This window comes from Neoarius graeffei, chromosome 16 (genome assembly GCF_027579695.1).
Source record: "Neoarius graeffei isolate fNeoGra1 chromosome 16, fNeoGra1.pri, whole genome shotgun sequence".
NCBI classification, from domain to species: domain Eukaryota; kingdom Metazoa; phylum Chordata; class Actinopteri; order Siluriformes; family Ariidae; genus Neoarius; species Neoarius graeffei.
Window position 1 is genome coordinate 13311577 of NC_083584.1, and position 22685 is coordinate 13334261.

General features: G+C 42.6%; 1 protein-coding gene across 2 annotated transcripts in view; it reads left to right on the plus strand.

Annotated features, from left to right (window-relative positions):
• Positions 1 to 485: 485 nt before the first annotated feature.
• slc27a1a (solute carrier family 27 member 1a) overlaps positions 486 to 22685 on the plus strand; it is an 81931-nt gene continuing 59731 nt past the window's right edge. Inside the window, exon 1 of one of the 2 annotated variants that reach the window (XM_060942528.1) lies at positions 486 to 769. In XM_060942528.1, coding sequence (XP_060798511.1) covers positions 615 to 769 — 155 coding nt within the window. In that variant the 5' untranslated portion in view covers positions 486 to 614. The remainder of the gene's footprint in view (positions 770 to 22685) is intronic. The other variant, XM_060942529.1, reaches the window with a different exon arrangement.

The window sequence follows — 22685 nt, forward strand, 5'->3', positions numbered from 1 at the left end:
AAAAAGAAATCAGTTTTCCTCACTGCTAGTGGAGGACTTTTAATCTGAAAAAAAAAAGCTTCAATTTCGGCCATTTTGAAATGGCTGAATCCCAAACCCGGTTTTTTCTCCCACTATGTAGGGTGTACCAGTTGATTAATTCATACCCTAAGTAGTGCACTTGTATACAGACGCATTTAGGACGTGTCCCAGGCTTTAACACAACCGTTATTAATATGTTAAAGTGTCATATAATATGTGCAAATGAACGTCATGACGTGGGATAAGAGTTCGTAGTGATTGCTTTGTTAATAATAATAATAATAATAATAATTCACCACTTTTTTTTCATGAATGTCAAAGTTGTAGCAACTTCAGTGAGGTCGGAAAATATCAAACAAAGTGTTTTCCTGAAGCCCCGCACAGCTGTGCGGTTCCTGTCCCTCACCTTGCTGCAGGTGAGGACCGATAGTTGTCCTGCCTGAGCAGTGCGCTCGCGCAGCTTCCTCCTCCCTCTTCCTGTCTGCGGGACTTTTATGGACGTGTTGTTGCAGTGCCGCTCTGCGCCATTCGGAGCTTGGACTGGGAGGGCTCGGAGTGTGAGTGAGTGAGTGAGTGAGTTTGTGCTTGGTAGGATGCGCTCTGCCGTGTCTGTCGGTTCGGTGGGCCTGCTGCGGCTGCTCGGCGCGCCCTGGTCCTGGAGCGTGGCGGCCGGGCTCGGCCTGTACCTGGGCTCCGGGGGCTGGCGGTACCTGTACGTGGTCGCGCGCACCGTCAAAAGGGACTTAAAGTGAGTAGAGCTCGCGCGCACCATGATCATCAACCTCATCATACAGACTCTAACATGCACGTGAACTGTGTTTGTTTGTTTGTTTGTTTGTTTGTTTGTTTTAATCCCACTCTCATTTCAGGGCTGTCCACTCCACTAACTGCTCCAGATCAGGAGGTCACATTCAGATCAGGGGGTCACATTTCAGATCAGGGGGTCACATTTCAGATCAGGGGGTCACATTTCAGATCAGGAGGTCACATTCAAATCAGGAGGTCACATTCAGATCAGGAGGTCACATTCAAATCAGGAGGTCACATTTCAGATCAGGAGGTCACATTTCAGATCAGGGGGTCACATTTCAGATCAGGAGGTCACATTTCAGATCAGGGGGTCACATTTCAGATCAGGTGGTCACATTTCAGATCAGGGGGTCACATTTCAGATCAGGGGGTCACATTTCAGATCAGGGGGTCACATTCAGATCAGGAGGTCACATTCAAATCAGGAGGTCACATTTCAGATCAGGGGGTCACATTTCAGATCAGGGGGTCACATTTCAGATCAGGGGGTCACATTTCAGATCAGGAGGTCACATTTCAGATCAGGAGGTCACATTCAAATCAGGAGGTCACATTCAGATCAGGGGGTCACATTTCAGATCAGGGGGTCACATTTCAGATCAGGGGGTCACATTTCAGATCAGGAGGTCACATTTCAGATCAGGAGGTCACATTTCAGATCAGGAGGTCACATTCAAATCAGGAGGTCACATTCAGATCAGGAGGTCACATTCAGATCAGGAGGTCACATTCAAATCAGGAGGTCACATTCAAATCAGGAGGTCACATTCAGATCAGGGGGTCACATTTCAGATCAGGGGGTCACATTTCAGATCAGGGGGTCACATTCAGATCAGGAGGTCACATTCAGATCAGGAGGTCACATTCAAATCAGGAGGTCACATTCAAATCAGGAGGTCACATTCAGATCAGGGGGTCACATTTCAGATCAGGGGGTCACATTTCAGATCAGGAGGTCACATTTCAGATCAGGGGGTCACATTTCAGATCAGGGGGTCACATTTCAGATCAGGGGGTCACATTCAGATCAGGAGGTCACATTCAGATCAGGAGGTCACATTCAGATCAGGGGGTCACATTCAGATCGGGGTCACATTCAGATCAGGAGGTCACATTCAGATCAGGGGGTCACATTTCAGATCAGGGGGTCACATTTCAGATCAGGGGGTCACATTTCAGATCAGGAGGTCACCATTCAGATCAGGAGGTCACCTTTCAGATCAGGAGGTCACCTTTCAGATCAGGGGGTCACATTTCAGATCAGGGGGTCACATTTCAGATCAGGAGGTCACATTCAGATCAGGAGGTCACATTCAGATCAGGAGGTCACATTCAGATCAGGAGGTCAAATTCAGATCAGGAGGTCACATTTCAGATCAGGGGGTCACATTCAGATCAGGAGGTCACATTCAGATCAGGAGGTCACCATTCAGATCAGGAGGTCACATTCAGATCAGGGGGTCACATTTCAGATCAGGGGGTCACATTTCAGATCAGGGGGTCACATTTCAGATCAGGGGGTCACATTTCAGATCAGGAGGTCACCATTCAGATCAGGAGGTCACCATTCAGATCAGGAGGTCACATCAGGAGGTCACATTCAGATCAGGAGGTCACATCAGGGGGTCACATTCAGATCAGGGGGTCACATTCAGATCAGGGGGTCACATTCAGATCAGGGGGTCACATTCAGATCAGGAGGTCACATTTCAGATCAGGGGGTCACATTCAGATCAGGGGGTCACATTTCAGATCAGGAGGTCACATTTCAGATCAGGGGGTCACATTTCAGATCAGGGGGTCACATTTCAGATCAGGAGGTCACCATTCAGATCAGGAGGTCACCATTCAGATCAGGAGGTCACATTCAGATCAGGAGGTCACATTTCAGATCAGGAGGTCACATTCAGATCAGGGACAGGAAGGAACATTTAATACACTGACTGTTTGTTTTTGCCTTTTAATTTCCATGTTTCATTTTATTACTGATTCGTTTAAAATAAAATACTGAGTGCACAATTAGACCGACCACATTTACATGCATGTGATTTTTTTTTTTTTTTTTTTTTTTTTTTAAATGATTCTAGATTTACTTATGTGAATTAGGTCGACTCTCTCTCTCTCTCTTAAAAGGGATATTTATTTATTTATTTATTTTAGGGTGGGGGGCGGCACGGTGGTGTAGTGGTTAGCGCTGTCGCCTCACAGCAAGAAGGTCCTGGGTTCGAGCCCTGTGGCCGGCGAGGGCCTTTCTGTGCGGAGTTTGCATGTTCTCCCCGTGTCCGCGTGGGTTTCCTCCGGGTGCTCCGGTTTCCCCCACAGTCCAAAGACATGCAGGTTAGGTTAACTGGTGACTCTAAATTGACCGTAGGTGTGAATGTGAGTGTGAATGGTTGTCTGTGTCTATGTGTCAGCCCTGTGATGACCTGGCGACTTGTCCAGGGTGTACCCCGCCTTTCGCCCGTAGTCAGCTGGGATAGGCTCCAGCTTGCCTGCGACCCTGTAGAAGGATAAAGCGGCTAGAGATAATGAGATGAGATTTTAGGGTGGCACGGTGGTGTAGTGGTTAGCGCTGTCGCCTCGCAGCAAGAAGGTCTGGGTTCGAGCCCCGTGGCCGGCGAGGGTCCTTCTGTGTGGAGTTTGCATGTTCTCCTCCTGGGTTTCCTCCGGGTGCTCCGGTTTCCCCCACAGTCTAAAGACATGCAGGTTAGGTTAACTGGTGACTCTAAGGCTACGTTTACATTAGACCGTATCTGTCTCGTTTTCTTCGCGGATGCACTGTCCGTTTACATTAAACCGCCTGGAAACGCCGGGAAACGGGAATCCGCCAGCGTCCACGTATTCAATCCAGATCGTGTCAGCTCCGGTGCTGTGTAAACATTCAGGATACGCTGTGCTGAGCTCTAGCTGGCGTCTCATTGGACAACGTCACTGACATCCACCTTCCTGATTCGCTGGCGTTGGTCATGTGACGCGACTGCTGAAAAACGGCGCGGACTTCCGCCTTGTATCACCTTTCATTAAAGAGTATAAAAGTATGAAAATACTGCAAATACTGATGCAAATACTGCCCATTGTGTAGTTATGATTGTCTTTAGGCTTGCCATCCTTCCACTTGCAAGTAGTAAGTGATATGCGCTGGGATCACACACACAGCGGCTCAGTCCCGAATCGTGGCTTGTGCACTTCGCTCGCGCGCTGTGTGAGCTGCGCAGGGCCGGAGTGCGCACCCTCCAGAGGGCACTCGCTGTTCAGGGCAGAGTGATTTGGAGCGCAGGATGCCTGCGGAGCCGAGCGTATCCGTGTATTGGCGTTGCTGTGTACACGCAAATCGTGTATTGGTGTTGCTGTGTGCACACTAATCGTTTTAAAAACGTTAATCTGATGATCCGCTGATACGGTCTAATGTAAACATGGGCTAAATTGACCGTAGGTGTGAATGTGAGTGTGAATGGTTGTCTGTGTCTATGTGTCAGCCCTGTGATGACCTGGCGACTTGTCCAGGGTGTACCCCGCCTTTCGCCCGTAGTCAGCTGGGATAGGCTCCAGCTTGCTTGCGACCCTGTAGAACAGGATAAAGCGGCTAGAGATAATGAGATGAGAATACTTAATTTAATTTATCTGGGCGGCATGGTGGTGTAGTGGTTAGCACGGTCGCCTCACAGCATGAAGGTCCGGGTTCGAGCCCCGTGGCTGGTGAGGGCCTTTCTGTGTGGAGTTTTCATGTTCTCCCTGTGTCTGCGTGGGTTTCCCCCACAGTTCAAAGACATGCGGTTAGGTTAATATGGGACGGCCTTGGGCTGAGGTGCCCTTGAGCGAGGCACCTAACTCCCAACTGCTCCCCAGGTACTATTAGCATGGCCGCCCACTGCTCTGGGTATGTGTGTGTGCTCATTGCTCATGTGTGTGCATGTGTTAAATGCAGAGAGGAATTTCACAAGTGTGTGATGAATAAAGTTGTTCTTTCTTTCTAGAAGTTTTCTCTATTTTCTGTTCTCCTGTAATGATGCTGCTGGAATTTTAATTTCCCTGACGGAACCCTCCCAAAGGGATCAGTAAAAATCTCCTCTCATCTCTCACCCCACCACCCCCTTTATATCTTCCATCGTCTTAAACCTCTCTACCCAGACTCACACTTAGTATATACCTGTCTTTCTGCTTGTCTAATTTAATCCCCCCCCCCACACACACACACACTTACCTTTTTTTTTTTTTACTGTCCTTGCTGGGACTCAAACTCAGGACCTTCTGCTTTGAAGTCCACCCCGGAGGATTCGGTTACAACAAAGAAATTAAACATTCCGCTACAGTACAGACGTTCAGCCGATGCTCTTATCCAGAGCGACGTACAACACACCCAGAGCGGCTTGCGGAACAGGTTGGGGTTAGGTGCCTTGCTCAAGGGCTGGTTCAGGGAATCAAGCCAGCAGCCTTTTGTTTCTCTGACCATTCAGTCATGGCTTCCCCCTTAGATAACCCAAACCTAACCGTAAACCCTAATTCACCAAGGTAAGTCTAGACTTGCCTATTTTGACTCTACAATCCAGATTTGCCTGATTTCAAAAATCACTTGTAACACATGCATTACAGTAGATGGATGGGTGGATAAATTTACTTTATTGATCCCAAGCTGGGAAATTGTTTTGTTGTAGTAGCAAGTTATCAGACATGCTTAAAGAAAGACCCACTGTACAATATAAATTAAAAAAATCCCAAGAACAACCTGAATATACAGAGATAAAAATCTCATCTCATCTCCTGTAGCCGCTTTATCCTTCTACAGGGTCGTGGGCGAGCTGGAGCCTATCCCAGCTGACTACGGGCGAAAGGCGGGGTACACCCTGGACAAGTCGCCAGGTCATCACAGGGCTGACACATAGACACAGACAACCATTCACACTCACATTCACACCTACGGTCAATTTAGAGTCACCAGTTAACCTAACCTGCATGTCTTTGGACTGTGGGGGAAACCGGAGCACCTGGAGGAAACCCACGCGGACACGGGGAGAACATGCAAACTCCACACAGAAAGGCCCTCGCCGGCCCCGGGGCTCGAACCCAGGACCTTCTTGCTGTGAGGCGACAGCGCTAACCACTACACCACCGTGCCGCCCCAGAGATAAAAATGAAATGATAAATATATATCTTTGTATGTGCTTTGTACAAGTGAATAATAGTACTAAAAACAAGAAATGTGATAATGAAGATAAAAACTGTGCAAAAGTGGCAGTATTGAACAGAAGATAGACAGATAAATAAACAAACTCTAATGGTGCAAAGTGAAGGCTACGTTTGTCCAAGAAAAATAACAAATAAGGTCTTTTGTTGTTTATCAAAACCGATTACGAAAACAAAACCGTGTTTATCAAATGCTGAACAATGTTTTGTATGAAATACTTAAGCAAAATGCATTTGTATCACTACTTTTTTTTGTCTTTAACAAAACAACGAGTAAGGTCATGGTTTTCAGCAAAACTGTCTGATAAAGCAACAAGCGGTATCTCAAGTCTATAATAGCTGCGTAAACAGGAAAAGCTAAAGGTCTGGCTTTTCCCCCCTTTCTTCTTCCCAGCCTTCTCGACCTGATCATATACAGCTGACCAACTGACTTCCAAAGTGTTAGCTGCAAGTGTGTCTGTTTAGTCGGTTTTCATACTATGATGCCATGAGTCGTCTCACAAACATGATAGAGTTTTTTTTGCTGATGTTGACAGATGACTCATGCAAAAACCTATCAATGTGCGCATGCATGCTGTTTCAGAGGATTCCGAGGACAAATGAGTTCAAGTTACAGTTCGATCCAGGTCACTTGTGAACCATGAATGTGAACCATCAAGATGGGCAAATCTGATCTAAGCAAAAAAAAAAACGAGACTTGAACTAGGAGGACACTTGGTAGAGTACATACCTCTGCCAAGCCACATATTCAGATTTGCATCAAAATCTCAACCATAAGTGTTTCCCAAGGTATCTGGATCTACATACATACTAGGATTTGCATAAAAATCTCAACAGTTGTTCCTTGGGCCATGGTTCACCTTTCCACCAAATTTCATCCAAATCTGTTCACTACTTTTTGAGTCGCGTTGGGAAAAGGCATTTATTTATTTATTTATTTATTTTAAATCCTGGATCTGTATACATATCTGGATCCTGGCTCTACATACATATCCGGATTTGCATCAGAATCTCAACAGTTGTTCCGTGGCTCATGGTTCACCTTTCCACCAAATTTCATCAAAAAGTAGTAAACGAATTTTGAGTTACGTTGGGAAAAGGCGTTTAAAAAAAAATCCTGGCTCTGTATACATATCCGAATCCACATACATATCCGGATTTGCATAAAAATCTCAACAATTGTTCCTTGGCCCATGCTTCACCTTTCCACCAAATGTCATCCAAATCCCTTCACTACTTTGAGTTGCGTTAGGATCAAAAACAGAGGCGAAGGTTAACAATGAGGCTTGTGGCATGAATGTAACTGATAATGCCAAACCTAAGCAAAATGGGCATTGTACTTTTTTTTTTCTTTTTAGTTCAACTCTTACCAGACACACTGCACTTTTCTTTAAAATGATCTTGTCTATTCTAGGCGTAATGTCCTTCACCATGGCCACGTTCAATCCCCACACAGCAAATTCCTCAGTGTTGAATTAACACTTTCAGAGTTAATTTGTGTCCAATTGGACCTTTATAAACACAGTAGGGTGTTAATTCAACACTGGGGATTTTGCTGTGCAGAGCAGATGCTGGTCTGTGAGGCGGGATCTGTTGGATGTCTCATTCGGTTTTATTACAGACAACATCCGTTCATATAAGTAGGTGCTTACTGAACATGGACATGATCGTTAAGGAGAAGCTGCGTCGTTGATTGATTTGATTGATTGACGTTGCAGTTTGATGAGTTCCAACTGAAAGTGTTCAGGTGCAGCGTCAGCATTAGTTGTAAATGGATTTGCAAACAGAACAAGGTTTAGTTTCTGTGATTCAGAATCAGCAAATCACAATGATAACAAGGTACACTACTCTGCACTATTGAACTTTGGACTTCTAAGGACTCGTAACCGCACAATCATCACATCTCTGCCATGCTTCCACTCATTAATATAGTTCCCCCCTTCATTTCTATAGTTTTTAATTTATCTATATACATTTACACTCGCAACGACCTAAGGTACATAAGAATTTCACTGTAATTACTTGTAATTATATGGGACCAGTAAAACTTGAACCTGAATGTCCTGGAATTCAGTTGCCAAAAGTGCCTGGAATTCAATGTTTTTACAACGGTCTTGACATGTCCCAGACCTGATGGCATTCCCCAGAGGCCTTTTGGTGGAAGATGCAGTAGAAGGCCGTCAAGTTTTCTTTGTGATTCGCAGGTACGCGATCTTTTGTCACCTCAACAAGTTAATTCCACTGCAGCTCCTTTTTGCTGCTGTGCTGCTGCACTTGTGTAGCAGTGTCCTTGCTCGTAGCTGTCCCATGGATCGTTAGTTTTAAATCCAAAAGTTCCTCAGTGTTGGAAAGCTGAGCATCCATCTCTCCGAATAAAGCTGGACAGTGTCTGTTCTGTTTGTGCTCTCATCTGCAGCCAATGAATTCCTTCCCTCCCTTTTTTTCCTTTCTTTCCTTCTTCCTTCCCTTCTTCCTTCTTCCCTCCTTCCTTCCTCCCTCCCTTCCTTTCTTCCTTCCTCCCTCCCTTTCTTTCTTCCTTCCTCCCTCCCTTTCTTCCTTCCTTTCTTACCTTCTTCCTTCCTTCCTTCTCTTTCTTTCTTTCTTTCTTTCTTTCTTTCTTTCTTTCTTTCTTTCTCTTCTCTTCTCTCCATTCCTTTTTCTTTCCTCCCTCCCTTTCTTTCTTCCTTCCTCCCTCCCTTTCTTCCTTCCTTTCTTACCTTCTTCCTTCCTTCCTTTTCTTTCTTTCTTTCTTTCTTTCTTTCTTTCTCTTCTCTCCATTCCTTTTTCTTTCCTCCCTCCCTTTCTTTCTTTCTTTCTTTCTTTCTTTCTTTCGTTCCCTTCTTCCTTCCCCTCTACCATCCCTTCCTTCCTTCCTTCCTTCCTTCCTTCCTTCCTCCCTCCCTCCCTTTCTTTCTTTCCTTCCTTCCTTCCTCCCTCCCTTTCTTTCTTTCCTTCCCTTCCTTCCTCCCTCCCTTTCTTTCTTTCCTTCCCTTCTTTCTTTCCCTCCTTCTCTTTCTTTCTTTCTTTCTTTCTCTCCATTCCTTTTTCTTTCCTCCCTCCCTTTCTTTCTTTCGTTCCCTTCTTCCTTCCTCTCTACCATCCCTTCCTTCCTTCCTTCCTTCCTTCCTCCCTCCCTCCCTTTCTTTCTTTCCTTCCTTCCTTCCTCCCTCCCTTTCTTTCTTTCCTTCCCTTCTTTCTTTCCCTCCTTCTCTTTCTTTCTTTCTTTCTTTCTTTCTTTCTTTCTCTCCATTCCTTTTTCTTTCCTCCCTCCCTTTCTTTCTTTCGTTCCCTTCTTCCTTCCTCTCTACCATCCCTTCCTTCCTTTCCTCCCTCCCTTTCCTTCCTTCCTTCCTTCCTTCCTTCCTCCCTTTCTTTCTTTCCTTCCTTCCTCCCTCCCTTTCTTTCTTTCCTTCCCTTCTTTCTTTCCCTCCTTCCCTTTCTTTCTTTCTTTCTTTCTTTCTTTCTTTCTTTCTTTCTTTCTTTCTCTCCATTCCTTTTTCTTTCCTCCCTCCCTTTCCTTCCTTCCTTCCTTCCTTCCTTCCTCCCTCCCTTTCTTTCTTTCCTTCCTTCCTCCCTCCCTTTCTTTCTTTCCTTCCCTTCTTTCTTTCCCTCCTTCCCTTTCTTTCTTTCTTTCTTTCTTTCTCTCCATTCCTTTTTCTTTCCTCCCTCCCTTTCTTTCTTTCGTTCCCTTCTTCCTTCCTCTCTACCATCCCTTCCTTCCTTTCCTCCCTCCCCTTCCTTTCTCCCTCCCTCCCTCCCTTTCCTTCCTTCCTTCCTTCCTTCCTTCCTTCCTTCCTTCCTTCCTTCCTCCCTCCCTTTCTTTCTTTCCTTCCCTTCTTTCTTTCCCTCCTTCCCTTTCTTTCTTTCTTTCTTTCTTTCTTTCTTTCTTTCTTTCTTTCTTTCTTTCTTTCTTTCTTTCTTTCTCTTTCCCCTCCCTCCCTCCCTCCCTCCCTCCTTGGCTTATCCTGCACCAAGTAGTGTCGCTATTATGAGTCTTCTGCCTCCAGGCTGTTTCACAGTCCAGGTACCAAAGTGGATTATATAGAATGGATCAAGTATTACTGAGGTACAATAAGTACTTGTGAAGTGAGGATTATCTCTGCATGAAGAGCTAATACCATCCTCCCTGCACATTTAGCTATTCGTTTGAATACGTGCACACGCCAGCCTGACGTACTATTAAGTAACCCCATTTTATTACCTTTTTTAAAATTATTTTATTTATTTATTTTAATGTTTCAACCTTTATTTGGTCTCATTTGAAGAGGTTTCCAATCCTAATATTAAGCCGTACAACCCCTGAATAGTTTAGTTGGAGCCTCATTTCTTACTTGAAGAATTATTGCCAACAAAGTTGACCACAAATGGGTACTGATGGGGTGACAAGGGTATATTTAATAAAAACTTGTCTGTCAGAAATGTCCTTTCCAGTAAAGTTAAAGCAGTTCTTCAACAGGTAGTTTATGATTCTGAAAGTCCAGGTCCGTATAAGTACTGGCATGTAAGGTTATATACTTAGCTTCTTGAAATGAGCTGCAATGGTTACCAACAACAAAAAAATTCTGTCAAAAAGTGTCCTCTCTGGAAAAAGAATGATGCTTTCACCATTCGCCGGGTAATAACACGGTGCTGTTTGTGTTCTAGCTACAGATTCTTGCCACCAACAGCATTCAGCAGAAAATAAATTTCCATCAGGGGCCTCACTGAGTTCACAAACTATGCCAAAAAATTTAACTTTTTTTTTTTGTTAGTGGCACAAACTTGTGTACCCTGACTGTGAAACACCCCCTCCGTCTTCATCTATCTTGGCTGTCCACTTCAACCAGTTCCTTTTCTCATGTCTTCAACATCCATCCATCTCTGCTTTGGTCTTCCTACACTCCTCTTTCTGTCAACTTGCTTCAGCACTCTCTTCCTAACATGGTTCTCGTCGCTTCTCATTACATATCCATCCCAGCGCATTCTCTGCAGCCAGTGAATACAAACTTAATTTTTAGATTTAGCTGGATGTGGAAGTCTGAAACCAGCTCATCCACCAGACAAGCAACGGTGTTTCAATCAAGGTTGAGTTTCACAAATGCCTACTTCCTGTCAGAGCATGCATCACATACCTTTTATGATGCAGTTTTGAATCAGCTCTGCCTCCGAGTATGGCTTGCGTGCTCTTATTACGAGTACATTGTCAGAAATAGGGTAGGAGTCCATTTCTCTTCCCCAAGGTACAATCTATGCTAATGTACCCCTTAGGGCTCATTATTGGACCTCAAGGTAACTGTGTGTATCTTTTGTAGGGCCAAAATGGGACATGTACTGTATGTTCCAAAGCAGTATATAAAGGGTACAAATAGACCTTAAATGGGACTGTCAGCGACAAGCCATTATACCCCTGAAGGTGCAGTAATATACTTTATTTTCTGAGAGAGTACAGGTTTTTTTTTTCTTCTTCGTCCACTAGTACAAAGCTTTCCTTCACTCTGACTGTTGTAAACATGTTTTGCTCTTGTTGATGCTTGTTTTGTGTACATTTTTGCGGGAGTTGTTCCATGTCCACATAGTCATTTTTTTTGGTAATTGTTTATGCTGGGTACCATCAGAAAGGCAGATAGATAGCGTCTGTGTTTAGCCTAATTTTCTGATAATATCATGCGAGTGGAGTGCAGCATGCCTCCTCCATTTCAGTGTTGCGTTGTCACAGACTTAAATTTAAAGACCAGCTACAGGCCACATTAAACTGATAATCGGGCCTGTCAAAAAATTCTGACTAAATGGCGTAGAGGTGTAGCCTAGTAAACTAGATCCACCCGCCTAGCGGCCAAAAATATTTTTGCCTACGAGTGGGTCTAGCCTCGGACCATATCAACAAAACACCCCGGGCATCAAATCGTGCCCGCCAATCACAACGCAAGGTTTTTGTTTGGATTCTTTGGGCGGGCTTTTGCAGGAGTGACGACAAGGCTGCGCGACGCTGGAGAAAGCACAACAGGAAAGATGGCTACGGCTAGTGAACAGCGCTCGTTTGACTCCGCTTTGGAATCAGTTTTAGAAGAATTAGACTTTGAGTTTTCGTTGAAACATGAGCAGGAAGAGGCTCTCCGTTCATTCCTTTTCAAGAAGGATGTTTTCGCTGTTTTGCTGACTGGCTATGGCAAAAGTCTGATCTACCAGCTGGCTCCCCCACTGCTTTCTGTCGCTCTGACTACGTCACAGTCACTGTTGTGCTGATTGGTCAGAGCGTTGGCCTATACGCACAGAGACAGTTTGAAAGACAACGGGTTGTTCCTACCCACACCCTTTGGAAATGTCTACGACCGAGACCAGACTAAATATTAACATTTAGTCTGGCTTGCCAGGCTAGTAGAGGTGTGTTTCTGGGTTGCAGCCTTGATATGACAGATGGGCTTCAGAGAAACTGAGTTGTAGAGTTCCAGGGTGCCAAGTGTTTTCAGGGGAAAGTAGCTTTTTTTTTTTTTTTTTCTTTTTGAGCGTGTTAAAATGATGTAATTAACTGATTTGTATATTTATTCAACTTTGGTGAGTAGGTTTGGTGATTTAATCATTTGGAACAAACAGTGGTGATCAATGATTGGTTGTTGGCAATGATTGGATATTGGGAACAAAGGCCCCTTTTTTTTGGGGGGGGGGGGGGGGAGTTTGCATGTTTTCCCCATGTCTGCGTGGGTTTCCTCTGCGTGCTCCGGTTTCCCCCATACTTCAAAGACATGCAGTTGGGTTAACATGGGGTGGCCTTGGGCTGAAGTGCCATTGAGCAAGGTATCTAACTGCTCCCTGGGTGCTGTAGTATGGCTGCCCACTGCTCTGGGTGTGTGTGTTCACTGCTTCAGATGGATTAAATGCAGAGGACACATTTTCACTGTGCTTGAGTGTGCATGTGACAAAGGCTGTTTCTTCTTCTTAAAAAAAATGAAAATTAGATTAGATAAAACTTTATTGATCCCTTTGAGAGGGCTCCCTCAGGGAAATTAAGAAAAATACACGGGCAGCCGGCACGGTGGTGTAGTGGTTAGCGCTGTCGCCTCACAGCAAGAAGGTCCGGGTTCGAGCCCCGTGGCCGGCGAGGGCCTTTCTGTGCGGAGTTTGCATGTTCTCCCCGTGTCCGCGTGGGTTTCCTCCGGGTGCTCCGGTTTCCCCCACAGTCCAAAGACATGCAGGTTAGGTTAACTGGTGACTCTAAATTGACCGTAGGTGTGAATGTGAGTGTGAATGGTTGTCTGTGTCTATGTGTCAGCCCTGTGATGACCTGGCGACTTGTCCAGGGTGTACCCCGCCTTTCGCCCGTAGTCAGCTGGGATAGGCTCCAGCTTGCCTGCGACCCTGTAGGACAGGATAAAGCGGCTAGAGATAATGAGATGAGAACTGAAATAATCTCTATTAAAAAAATAATTATAGTAGTATAGGAGCAGTTCCAAAAAATGATCACAGACTGGACTGGAAAAGGGGAAGGAAAAAAAAAAACAGTAGTGAAGGGGAGCACTATAAAGATATGTAAGGAATGTGGGTAAAGTTGAGAAAATAAGAGGAGGCAAAGAAACTTTTCTTGGGGCAAATTTGATCGGATACGATGTTTTAACACACAAGCCAAATACACGTGATGTGAGTGGTAAGATGGTGGCCAGGTGGCTGAATTCATTCTTTCCTTCCTTCCCCTTCCTTCTGCTTTCCTCCACAGTCCAAAGACCTGTAAATTAGGAAAAAGTATGCACAAGCCAGTGCATATTTGGTTCTGGTCCCAAGCCTGGATAGATCGGGGAGGGTTACGTCAAGAAGGGCATCTGGTATAAAACCTATGCCAAATTAAATATATGGATCGTGATTATCTGCTATGGTGACCTGTAAAGGGAGCAGCCAAAAGAAGAGAGCATGGTGACCATGAGCAGACTGACCACGAGATGATTTCAAGGTCAAAAAATTAGCATGAGGAGGGATGCACAACAGACTGCTGATGTGTTCGAAGCACAGATGTTAAGTTAAAGTAATGCATATTAGGGTGGTCCCCAATTTTTTTTTTTTTTTAGGATTTTGTTACAATCACCTTTTTTTTTTTACATTGCCTAAAAGAAATTATTGTGTGAAATTTGGTTAAGATTGAACAATGGTTAGAGGTGCCACAAAGCCATTAAAGTTTTCACTCAAGACACAATATAAAATAATGTGGCTTATTAACTGTTTCATATTAATACAAACAATACAGTAATATAACTTCCTGTGTTCAAAGTAACATTAGCTATTACTTGTCTGTGATTTTCTAAACCCTTCGGTATTATGGTATCTTGTGGAGATAAAAGAACACACTAAGAACTTCCCTAGCAGAAGGAAGCTTTCTCCCAGACAGTTCCTTGGAAGTGGGACCAATTAACCAAACATACAGTGGTGCTCGAAAGTTTGTGAACCCTATAGAATTTTCTATTTTTCTGCATAAATATGACCTAAAACATCATCAGATTTTCACACAAGTCCTAAAAGTAGATAAAGAGAACCCCGTTAAACAAATGAGACAAAAATATTATACTTGGTCATTTATTTATTGAGGAAAATGATCCAATATTACATATCTGTGAGTGGCAAAAGTATGTGACCCTTTGCTTTCAGTATCTGGTGTGACCCCCTTGTGCAGCAATAACTGCAACTAAACGTTTGCGGTAACTGTTGATCAGTCCTGCACACCGGCTTGGAGGAATTTTAGCCCATTCCTCCGTACAGAACAGCTTCAACTCTGGGATGTTGGTGGGTTTCCTCACATGAACTGCTCGCTTCAGGTCCTTCCACAACATTTCAGTTGGATTAAGGTCAGGACTTTGACTTGGCCATTCTAAAACATGAACTTTTATTCTTCTTTAACCATTCTTTGGTAGAACGACTTGTGTGCTTAGGGTCGTTGTCTTGCTGCATGATCCACCTTCTCTTGAGATTCAGTTCATGGACAGATGTCCTGACATTTTCCTTTAGAATTCGCTGGTATAATTCAGAATTCATTGTTCCATCAATGATGGCAAGTCGTCTTGGCCCAGATGCAGCAAAACAGGCCCAAACCATGATACTACCACCACCATGTTTCACAGATGGGATAAGGTTCTTATGCTGGAATGCAGTGTTTTCCTTTCTCCAAACATAACGCTTCTCATTTAAACCAAAAAGTTCTATTTTGGTCTTATCTGTCGACAAAACATTTTTCCAATAGCCTTCTGGCTTGTCCACGTGGTCTTTAGCAAACTGCAGACAAGCAGCAATGTTCTTTTTGGAGAGCAGTGGCTTTCTCCTTGCAACCCTGCCATGCACACCATTGTTGTTCAGTGTTCTCCTGTTGGTGGACTCATGAACATTAACATTAACCAATGTGAGAGAGGCCTTCAGTTGCTTAGAAGTTACCCTGGGGTCCTTTGTGACCTCACCGACTATTACACGCCTTGCTCTTGGAGTGATCTTTGTTGGTCGACCATTCCTGGGCAGGGTAACAGTGGTCTTGAATTTCCTCCATTTGTACACAATCTGTCTGACTGTGGATTGGTGGAGTCCAAACTCTTTAGAGATGGGTTTGTGACCTTTTCCAGCCTGATGAGCATCAACAATGCTTTTTCTGAGGTCCTCAGAAATCTCCTTTGTTTGTGCCATGATACACTTCCACAAACATGTGTTGTGAAGATCACACTTTGATAGATCCCTGTTCTTTAAATAAAACAGGGTGCCCACTCACACCTGATTGTCATCCCATTGATTGAAAACACCTGACTCTAATTTCACCTTCAAATTAACTGCGAATCCTAGAGGTTCACATACTTTTGCCACTCACAGATATGTAATACTGGATCATTTTCCTCAATAAATAAATGACCAAGTATAATATTTTTGTTTCATTTGTTTAACTGGGTTCTCTTAACCTACTTTTAGGACTTGTGTGAAAATCTGATTATGTTTTAGGTCATATTTATGCAGAAATATAGAAAATTCTAAAGGGTTCACAAACTTTCAAGCACCACTGTAATTGTCCTTTCTGGTGTTGTGCTTTGCACCACCGGTACTACTTGTATTACTGTTGCTAGCCATCTGAAAAACATGGAAAGAAAAACATTCACAACTTCATCAGCATATTACGATCAGTGCTCATTGTTTAAGAACCCCTTAGTGCATGAAAGTTAACCTTCTATCAGTCTATAAACTCTTCCTGCCTCTTCTTTTTCATAGAAGTGGCATATTCCCTCTAGAACTGTGACTTTGTGGGGGTTTGAGATCTTCTCTGCAACAGTCTACGTACCAACTAATGTTAATGGCTTAACTCAATTTGCAACCTCGTGTGGCACCTCTAAATATTAACCAATTTTTCCGAAATTTTGCTTGTTGCCTTCTTTTAGCCTGTGTAAAAAAAAAAAGTTAGGGTGGTCGGAATGTTTTGGTAAAAAAAAATTTTCCCATACATTTCGGGACCACCCTAATGCACATGCTCAGCAAATATGACTCCTCCAGCTTATGGGAAATGGATTTAGTATGTTCTGAGTTGTGGTTTAATTTTAATTTTTTAAAGTAGTGGCATATTTAAGGACCAAGTATGTACCCTAATGGATTTCTAAGTAAATTATAGGTAGAAATTTTACCATTTAGCATACCACTCTGCTCTACATTTGCATTCATTCATTCGTTCGTTCATTCATTTTATTTAATTATTTAAAATGTAGATTATTATTATTATTATTATTATTTAGTAAGTTGTTTTAGTTGTTAGGCACTTTTGAAAACTGTATATTTGAATTTGCTCGGGATAATTTTTATTTATTTTTTTTTTTTATTAGTCATTATTGGTTATATCTTGTCATGTCAGTGGTTGGTCTCTGCCATCTGTCTAGTACTGCTAGACCGGGATGGACAGGACTTTCTTCAGGATATGCACCGATCCTAACAGAGCCACTTGGTGGATGTTGTCTATTCTCTTTGGGTGCACCCCCAGCAAAGTTAGTCTTTCAGTAAGCAGATATAACCCCAATTCCAAAAAAGTTGGGACAAAGTACAAATTGTAAATAAAAACGGAATGCAATGATGTGGAAGTTTCAAAATTCCATATTTTATTCAGAGTAGAACGTAGATGACATATCAAATGTTTAAACTGAGAAAATGTATCATTTAAAGAGAAAAATTAGGCGATTTTAAATTTCATGACAACAACACATCTCAAAAAAGTTGGGACAAGGCCATGTTTACCACTGTGAGACATCCCCTTTTCTCTTTACAACAGTCTGTAAACGTTTGGGGACTGAGGAGACAAGTTGCTCAAGTTTAGGGATAGGAATGTTAACCCATTCTTGTCTAATGTAGGATTCTAGTTGCTCAACTGCCTTAGGTCTTTTTTTGTCGTATCTTCCGTTTTATGATGCGCCAAATGTTTTCTATGGGTGAAAGATCTGGACTGCAGGCTGGCCAGTTCAGTACCCGGACCCTTCTTCTACGCAGCCATGATGCTGTAATTGATGCAGTATGTGGTTTGGCATTGTCATGTTGGAAAATGCAAGGTCTTCCCTGAAAGAGATGTCATCTGGATGGGAGCATATGTTGCTCTAGAACTTGGATATACCTTTCAGCATTGATGGCGTCTTTCCAGATGTGTAAGCTGCCCATGCCACACGCACTAATGCAACCCCATACCATCAGAGATGCAGGCTTCTGAACTGAGCGCTGATAACAACTTGGGTCATCCTTTTCCTCTTTAGTCCGAATGACGCGGCGTCCCTGATTTCCATAAAGAACTTCAAATTTTGATTCGTCTGACCACAGAACAGTTTTCCACTTTGCCACAGTCCATTTTAAATGAGCCTTGGCCCAGAGAAGACGTCTGCGCTTCTGGATCATGTTTAGATACGGCTTCTTCTTTGAACTATAGAGTTTTAGCTGGCAACGGCGGATGGCACGGTGAATTGTGTTCACAGATAATGTTCTCTGGAAATATTCCTGAGCCCATTTTGTGATTTCCAATACAGAAGCATGCCTGTATGTGATGCAGTGCCGTCTAAGGGCCCGAAGATCACGGGCACCCGGTATGGTTTTCCGGCCTTGACCCTTACGCAGAGAGATTCTTCCAGATTCTCTGAATCTTTTGATATTATGCACTGTAGATGATATGTTCAAACTCTTTGCAATTTTACGCTGTCGAACTCCTTTCTGATATTGCTCCACTATTTGTCGACGCAGAATTGGGGGGATTGGTGATCCTCTTCCCATCTTTACTTCTGAGAGCCGCTGCCACTCCAAGATGCTCTTTTTATACCCAGTCATGTTAATGACCTATTGCCAATTGACCTAATGAGTTGCAGTTTGGTCCTCCAGCTGTTCCTTTTTTGTACCTTTAACTTTTCCAGCCTCTTATTGCCCCTGTCCCAACTTTTTTGAGATGTGTTGCTGTCATGAAATTTCAAATGAGCCAATACTTGGCATGAAATTTCAAAATGTCTCACTTTCGACATTTGATATGTTGTCTGTTCTATTGTGCATACAGTATCAGTTTTTGAGATTTGTAAATTATTGCATTCTGTTTTTATTTAGAATTTGTACTTTGTCCCAACTTTTTTGGAATCGGGGTTGTACTTTGCACCAAGAGCACCGATCACTTTTGCTTGAGTTTGCCACATCTTATTAATCTTACTTGCCAGATCTTGGTATTTATCCGTCTTCTCAATCTCCTGATCCTTCACTCTAAAATCTTCAGGCACTGCCACACTGATAATAAGTTTTACTGTTCCTCTTATCTACTACATTGTTATTATTATCATCACCACTACTCCAGGGACCTGCTACCTATTCTTTTTGAATTATTGGCACCCGTCATGAACATGAGCAGACATTAATATGTCAAAGGAATAAACCATGCGATCAGTGATATTTTTCACATCTAGTCCCATTGCACAGCTTTATTTATGGTATTTATTAACTAGCACTGTTTGGACAGTCATGCACACAGGTGTCCTAGATCAGTGGTTCTCAACCGGGGGGGCGCGCCCCCCTGGTGGGGCGCGGAGGTACTCCAGGGGGGTCGCGAGTAGGCTTCATGTATGGAGGAAAAAAAAAATCTGGGGCTAACAGGCTATAGTAGCTAAGCAGATGCAACACATTTACCCATGTCAAAATGCAGGACATTGGACTATTACATACAAATCAATACTATTATAAAATCTATCATCAATCTATCATAAAATCTTGTGTGTGTGGCCGCATCAGTCGGGGGAACTGTGATATGTTCCCAAGCCTTGCAGACTTTATCAGTAATGCAGGCACTTCCCACGATTTCTCATCTGTCTTTCAAGCAGCGTCAGAGCACCTGTCGGTAATGAGAAAACAGTTTGCGGCATACTTCACAGAGGATTATCGCTCTTTTGCGTGGGTTCGAGATCCATTTGTGTGTACTGCTGACGAACTTCCAGTTGACATGCAGGAACAGCTTATTGAGCTGAAGAGTGACAGTAGACTTAAGGCAGTCTTCACCTCATGCCCTCTTTCGACATTCTGGGCAGCATTGATGCAGGAGTACCCGCAACTGTGTGACGTAGCCTTGAAACTGCTCATCCCATTCGCATCGACCTACTTGTGTGAGGCAGGATTTTCAAAAATGACTGCGCTCAAAACGAAATATCGCAATCGTGCGCAAATTGAGGATGACTTGAGACTGTGCTTGTCAAACATTTCGCCAAGAATCGAGGATCTTTGTAAGGCAAAGCAGGCTCAGGTCTCGCATTAACGCAAATGCAGATCACAAAGGCACAGTAAAAAGTAAAACCTAAATTCACGCCTGGTCCCAATTCCCAATGATATCAATAGCCAGCTAATGATAAGCCTAATAAAATACCTAATAAAAACACTAATAATAATAATAATAATAATAATAATAATAATAATGATGCCTATTAATAATAATAGCATAATAATAATAATAATAATAATAATAATATCAACAACCAACAACAGCAATAATAATAATAATAAATAAATAATAATAATAATAATAATAATAATAGGCCTAATAATAATAATAATGCCTGAAAGAACATAAGTCTTGTACTACTGCCAACAGCTTAGTAATGATAATAGGCAATAATAATAATAATAATAATAATAATAATGCCCGAAAGCAGATTAGAAATGTGGTGCTACTGCCAATTATAACAATAGCCTAATAATGATAATAGGCCTATGTATTTCTATGGAATGGATAATGCTACTACTGCTGCTACTGCTACTACTACTACTACTAATAATAATAATAATAAAAATAATGATAATAATAATAATAATAATAATAATAATAATAATCTAGCCCAGGGCTATCTATCTATCTATCTATCTATCTATCTATCTATCTGTCAATATAAGGTGTTGTAGGTCGGGTGGCGTCACTGCGGGTGAGTGTGTTGCGGGGGTGGGGGCGGGGCGAGAAGAGGGGCCCCCAACTGCAATGAACCAGCTTTGGTGGGGCCCAGGTTGCAAAAGGTTGAGAACCCCTGTCCTAGATGATGTGTTCTTTTTTTTGTTGTAGTAAGAATGCTGGATATTCATGCCCTGACTTGCCGAAGATTTTCCTGTGTATGCTGAATGTTGCCTCTCAAATCAGTCATGAAAGGTTTCCAGTAGAAATCCAATCAGCCGTTACTTACTAATATCACAGTTCAGAGGTATAAGCAGGATCATCACTGTAAAGTTTCATTTATACAATATTTAATAAGCCATTTTTTTGTGTGCAACTCAGTGGTGGTGGGTGATATGACAAAATGTATATCACAGCAATACTGGGAGACGTTTTAATGATGGAGACTGTGATATACAGTGCTGTACAAAAGTCTTAGGCATGTGTAAATAAATGCTGTAGATCAGTAAGCCATACTAAAGAAGCAGTAAGCCATAATAAAGGAAACAAAGTCGATGAGACGATCCTTTGCTTTAAAAAAAAAATGGTAGTCTCAGGTCCAATGGGTGCAGTTTGATAAGGAAATGAGCTGTAAGTTTTACTGAGCATCTTCCAGAACCAGCCACAGTTCTTCTCGACACTTTGACTGTCACACTCGCGTCTTCATTTTGCACCAAAACCCGGCAGCCTTCTTTATGTTTTATTTTTTTAATCTGAAAAGTGCTCTCTTTTATGTAATATGCTGCTTGGATACAAACTTTTTTTTTTTTTTTTTTTTTTTCCCTGTAACCTTTAATTTTGTGCTGGAAAACGAATGTTTAGAACTCTCTAAAATGTTTTTTGTACTGACTCGATAATGTAGAAGTCATAAAATAGAAATGTATAACAAAGTTTGGATAAAAAAAATATAGGGGGATTAAGACTTTTGCACAGTACTGTAGATCATGTAAGTTTACTAACAAACTGCCAGCAAAATGGTAGCGTTGAAAGAAATCCAGGAACAAGATGTTAATATCAAATCTAATGCTTTGGCTAGAGTCAGAGTTTGTTATAGAAATAATGGTGATACCAGTGATATCTTGCGGGGGAAAATTTATTGTTTATGACAATATCGATGTTATATTTTGATCTTGCCTAGCTTTAAAGAGTATATATCGTTCTGAAGGGCTTAGGGTCGTCTCCCCTGGCAGTCTATTTATTTATTTATTTATTTATTTATAATTTCAGTTGCTCAACAGTTTGGGGTCTCCTTTGTCATATTTTGCGCTTCATAATGCGCCAAATGTTTTAAATGGGAGGCAAGTCTGGACTGCAGACAAGCCAGTTTAGCACCTGGACTCTTTTACTACAGAGCCATGCAGTTTTAATATGTGTAGAAAGCGGTTTGGCATTGTCTTGCTGAAAGAAGGAAGGCCTTCCTTGAAAACGATTTTGTCTGGATGGCAGCATATTGCTCTGAAACGTGTATATATCATTCAGCATTAATGATGCCTTCCCAGATGTACAAGCTCCCCATGTCATGTGCACTAATGCACCCTCATACCATCACAGATGCTGGCTTTTAAACTGTGCACTGATAACAAGCCAGATGGTCCCTGTCCTCTTTAGCCTGGAGGATGTGGTGTCCATGATTTCTAAAAAGAATTTCTACTTTTGATTCGTCAGACCTCGGGACAATTTTCCACTTCGCCTCAGTCCATCGTGAAAGAGCTCGGGCCGAGAAAAGGTGGCGGTGTTTCTGGATATTGTTTATATCTGGTTTTAACTTGCATTTGTGGATGCAGTAATAAACTGTTTTCACAGATGATGGTTTTCTGAAGTGTTCCTGAGCCCATACAGTGACCTCCACTACAGACACATATCTGCTTTTAATGCAGTGTTGCCTGGGGGCCTAAAGATCAGTCATCCAATGTCAGTCTTCAGCCTTGTCTCTTGCATACAGAGATTTCTCCAGATTCTCTGAATCTTTTAATGATATTATGTACCATAGATGATGTGATCCCCAAATTATTTGCAATTTTACATTGAGGAACGTTATTCTTAAATTGTTGCACTGTTTGCCCACGCAGTGTTTTACAGAGCGGTGAACCCCTCCCCATCTTTACTTCTGAGAGACTCCGTTTCTCTGGGATGCTCTTTTTATACCCAATCATGTTAATGACCTGTTGCCAATTAACCAATTTTATTTATTTATTTATTTATTTATTTATTTTTAAGCATTACACCACTTTTTTTCAGTCTTTTGTTGCCCCTGTCCCAACTTTTTGGAAATGTGTTGCTG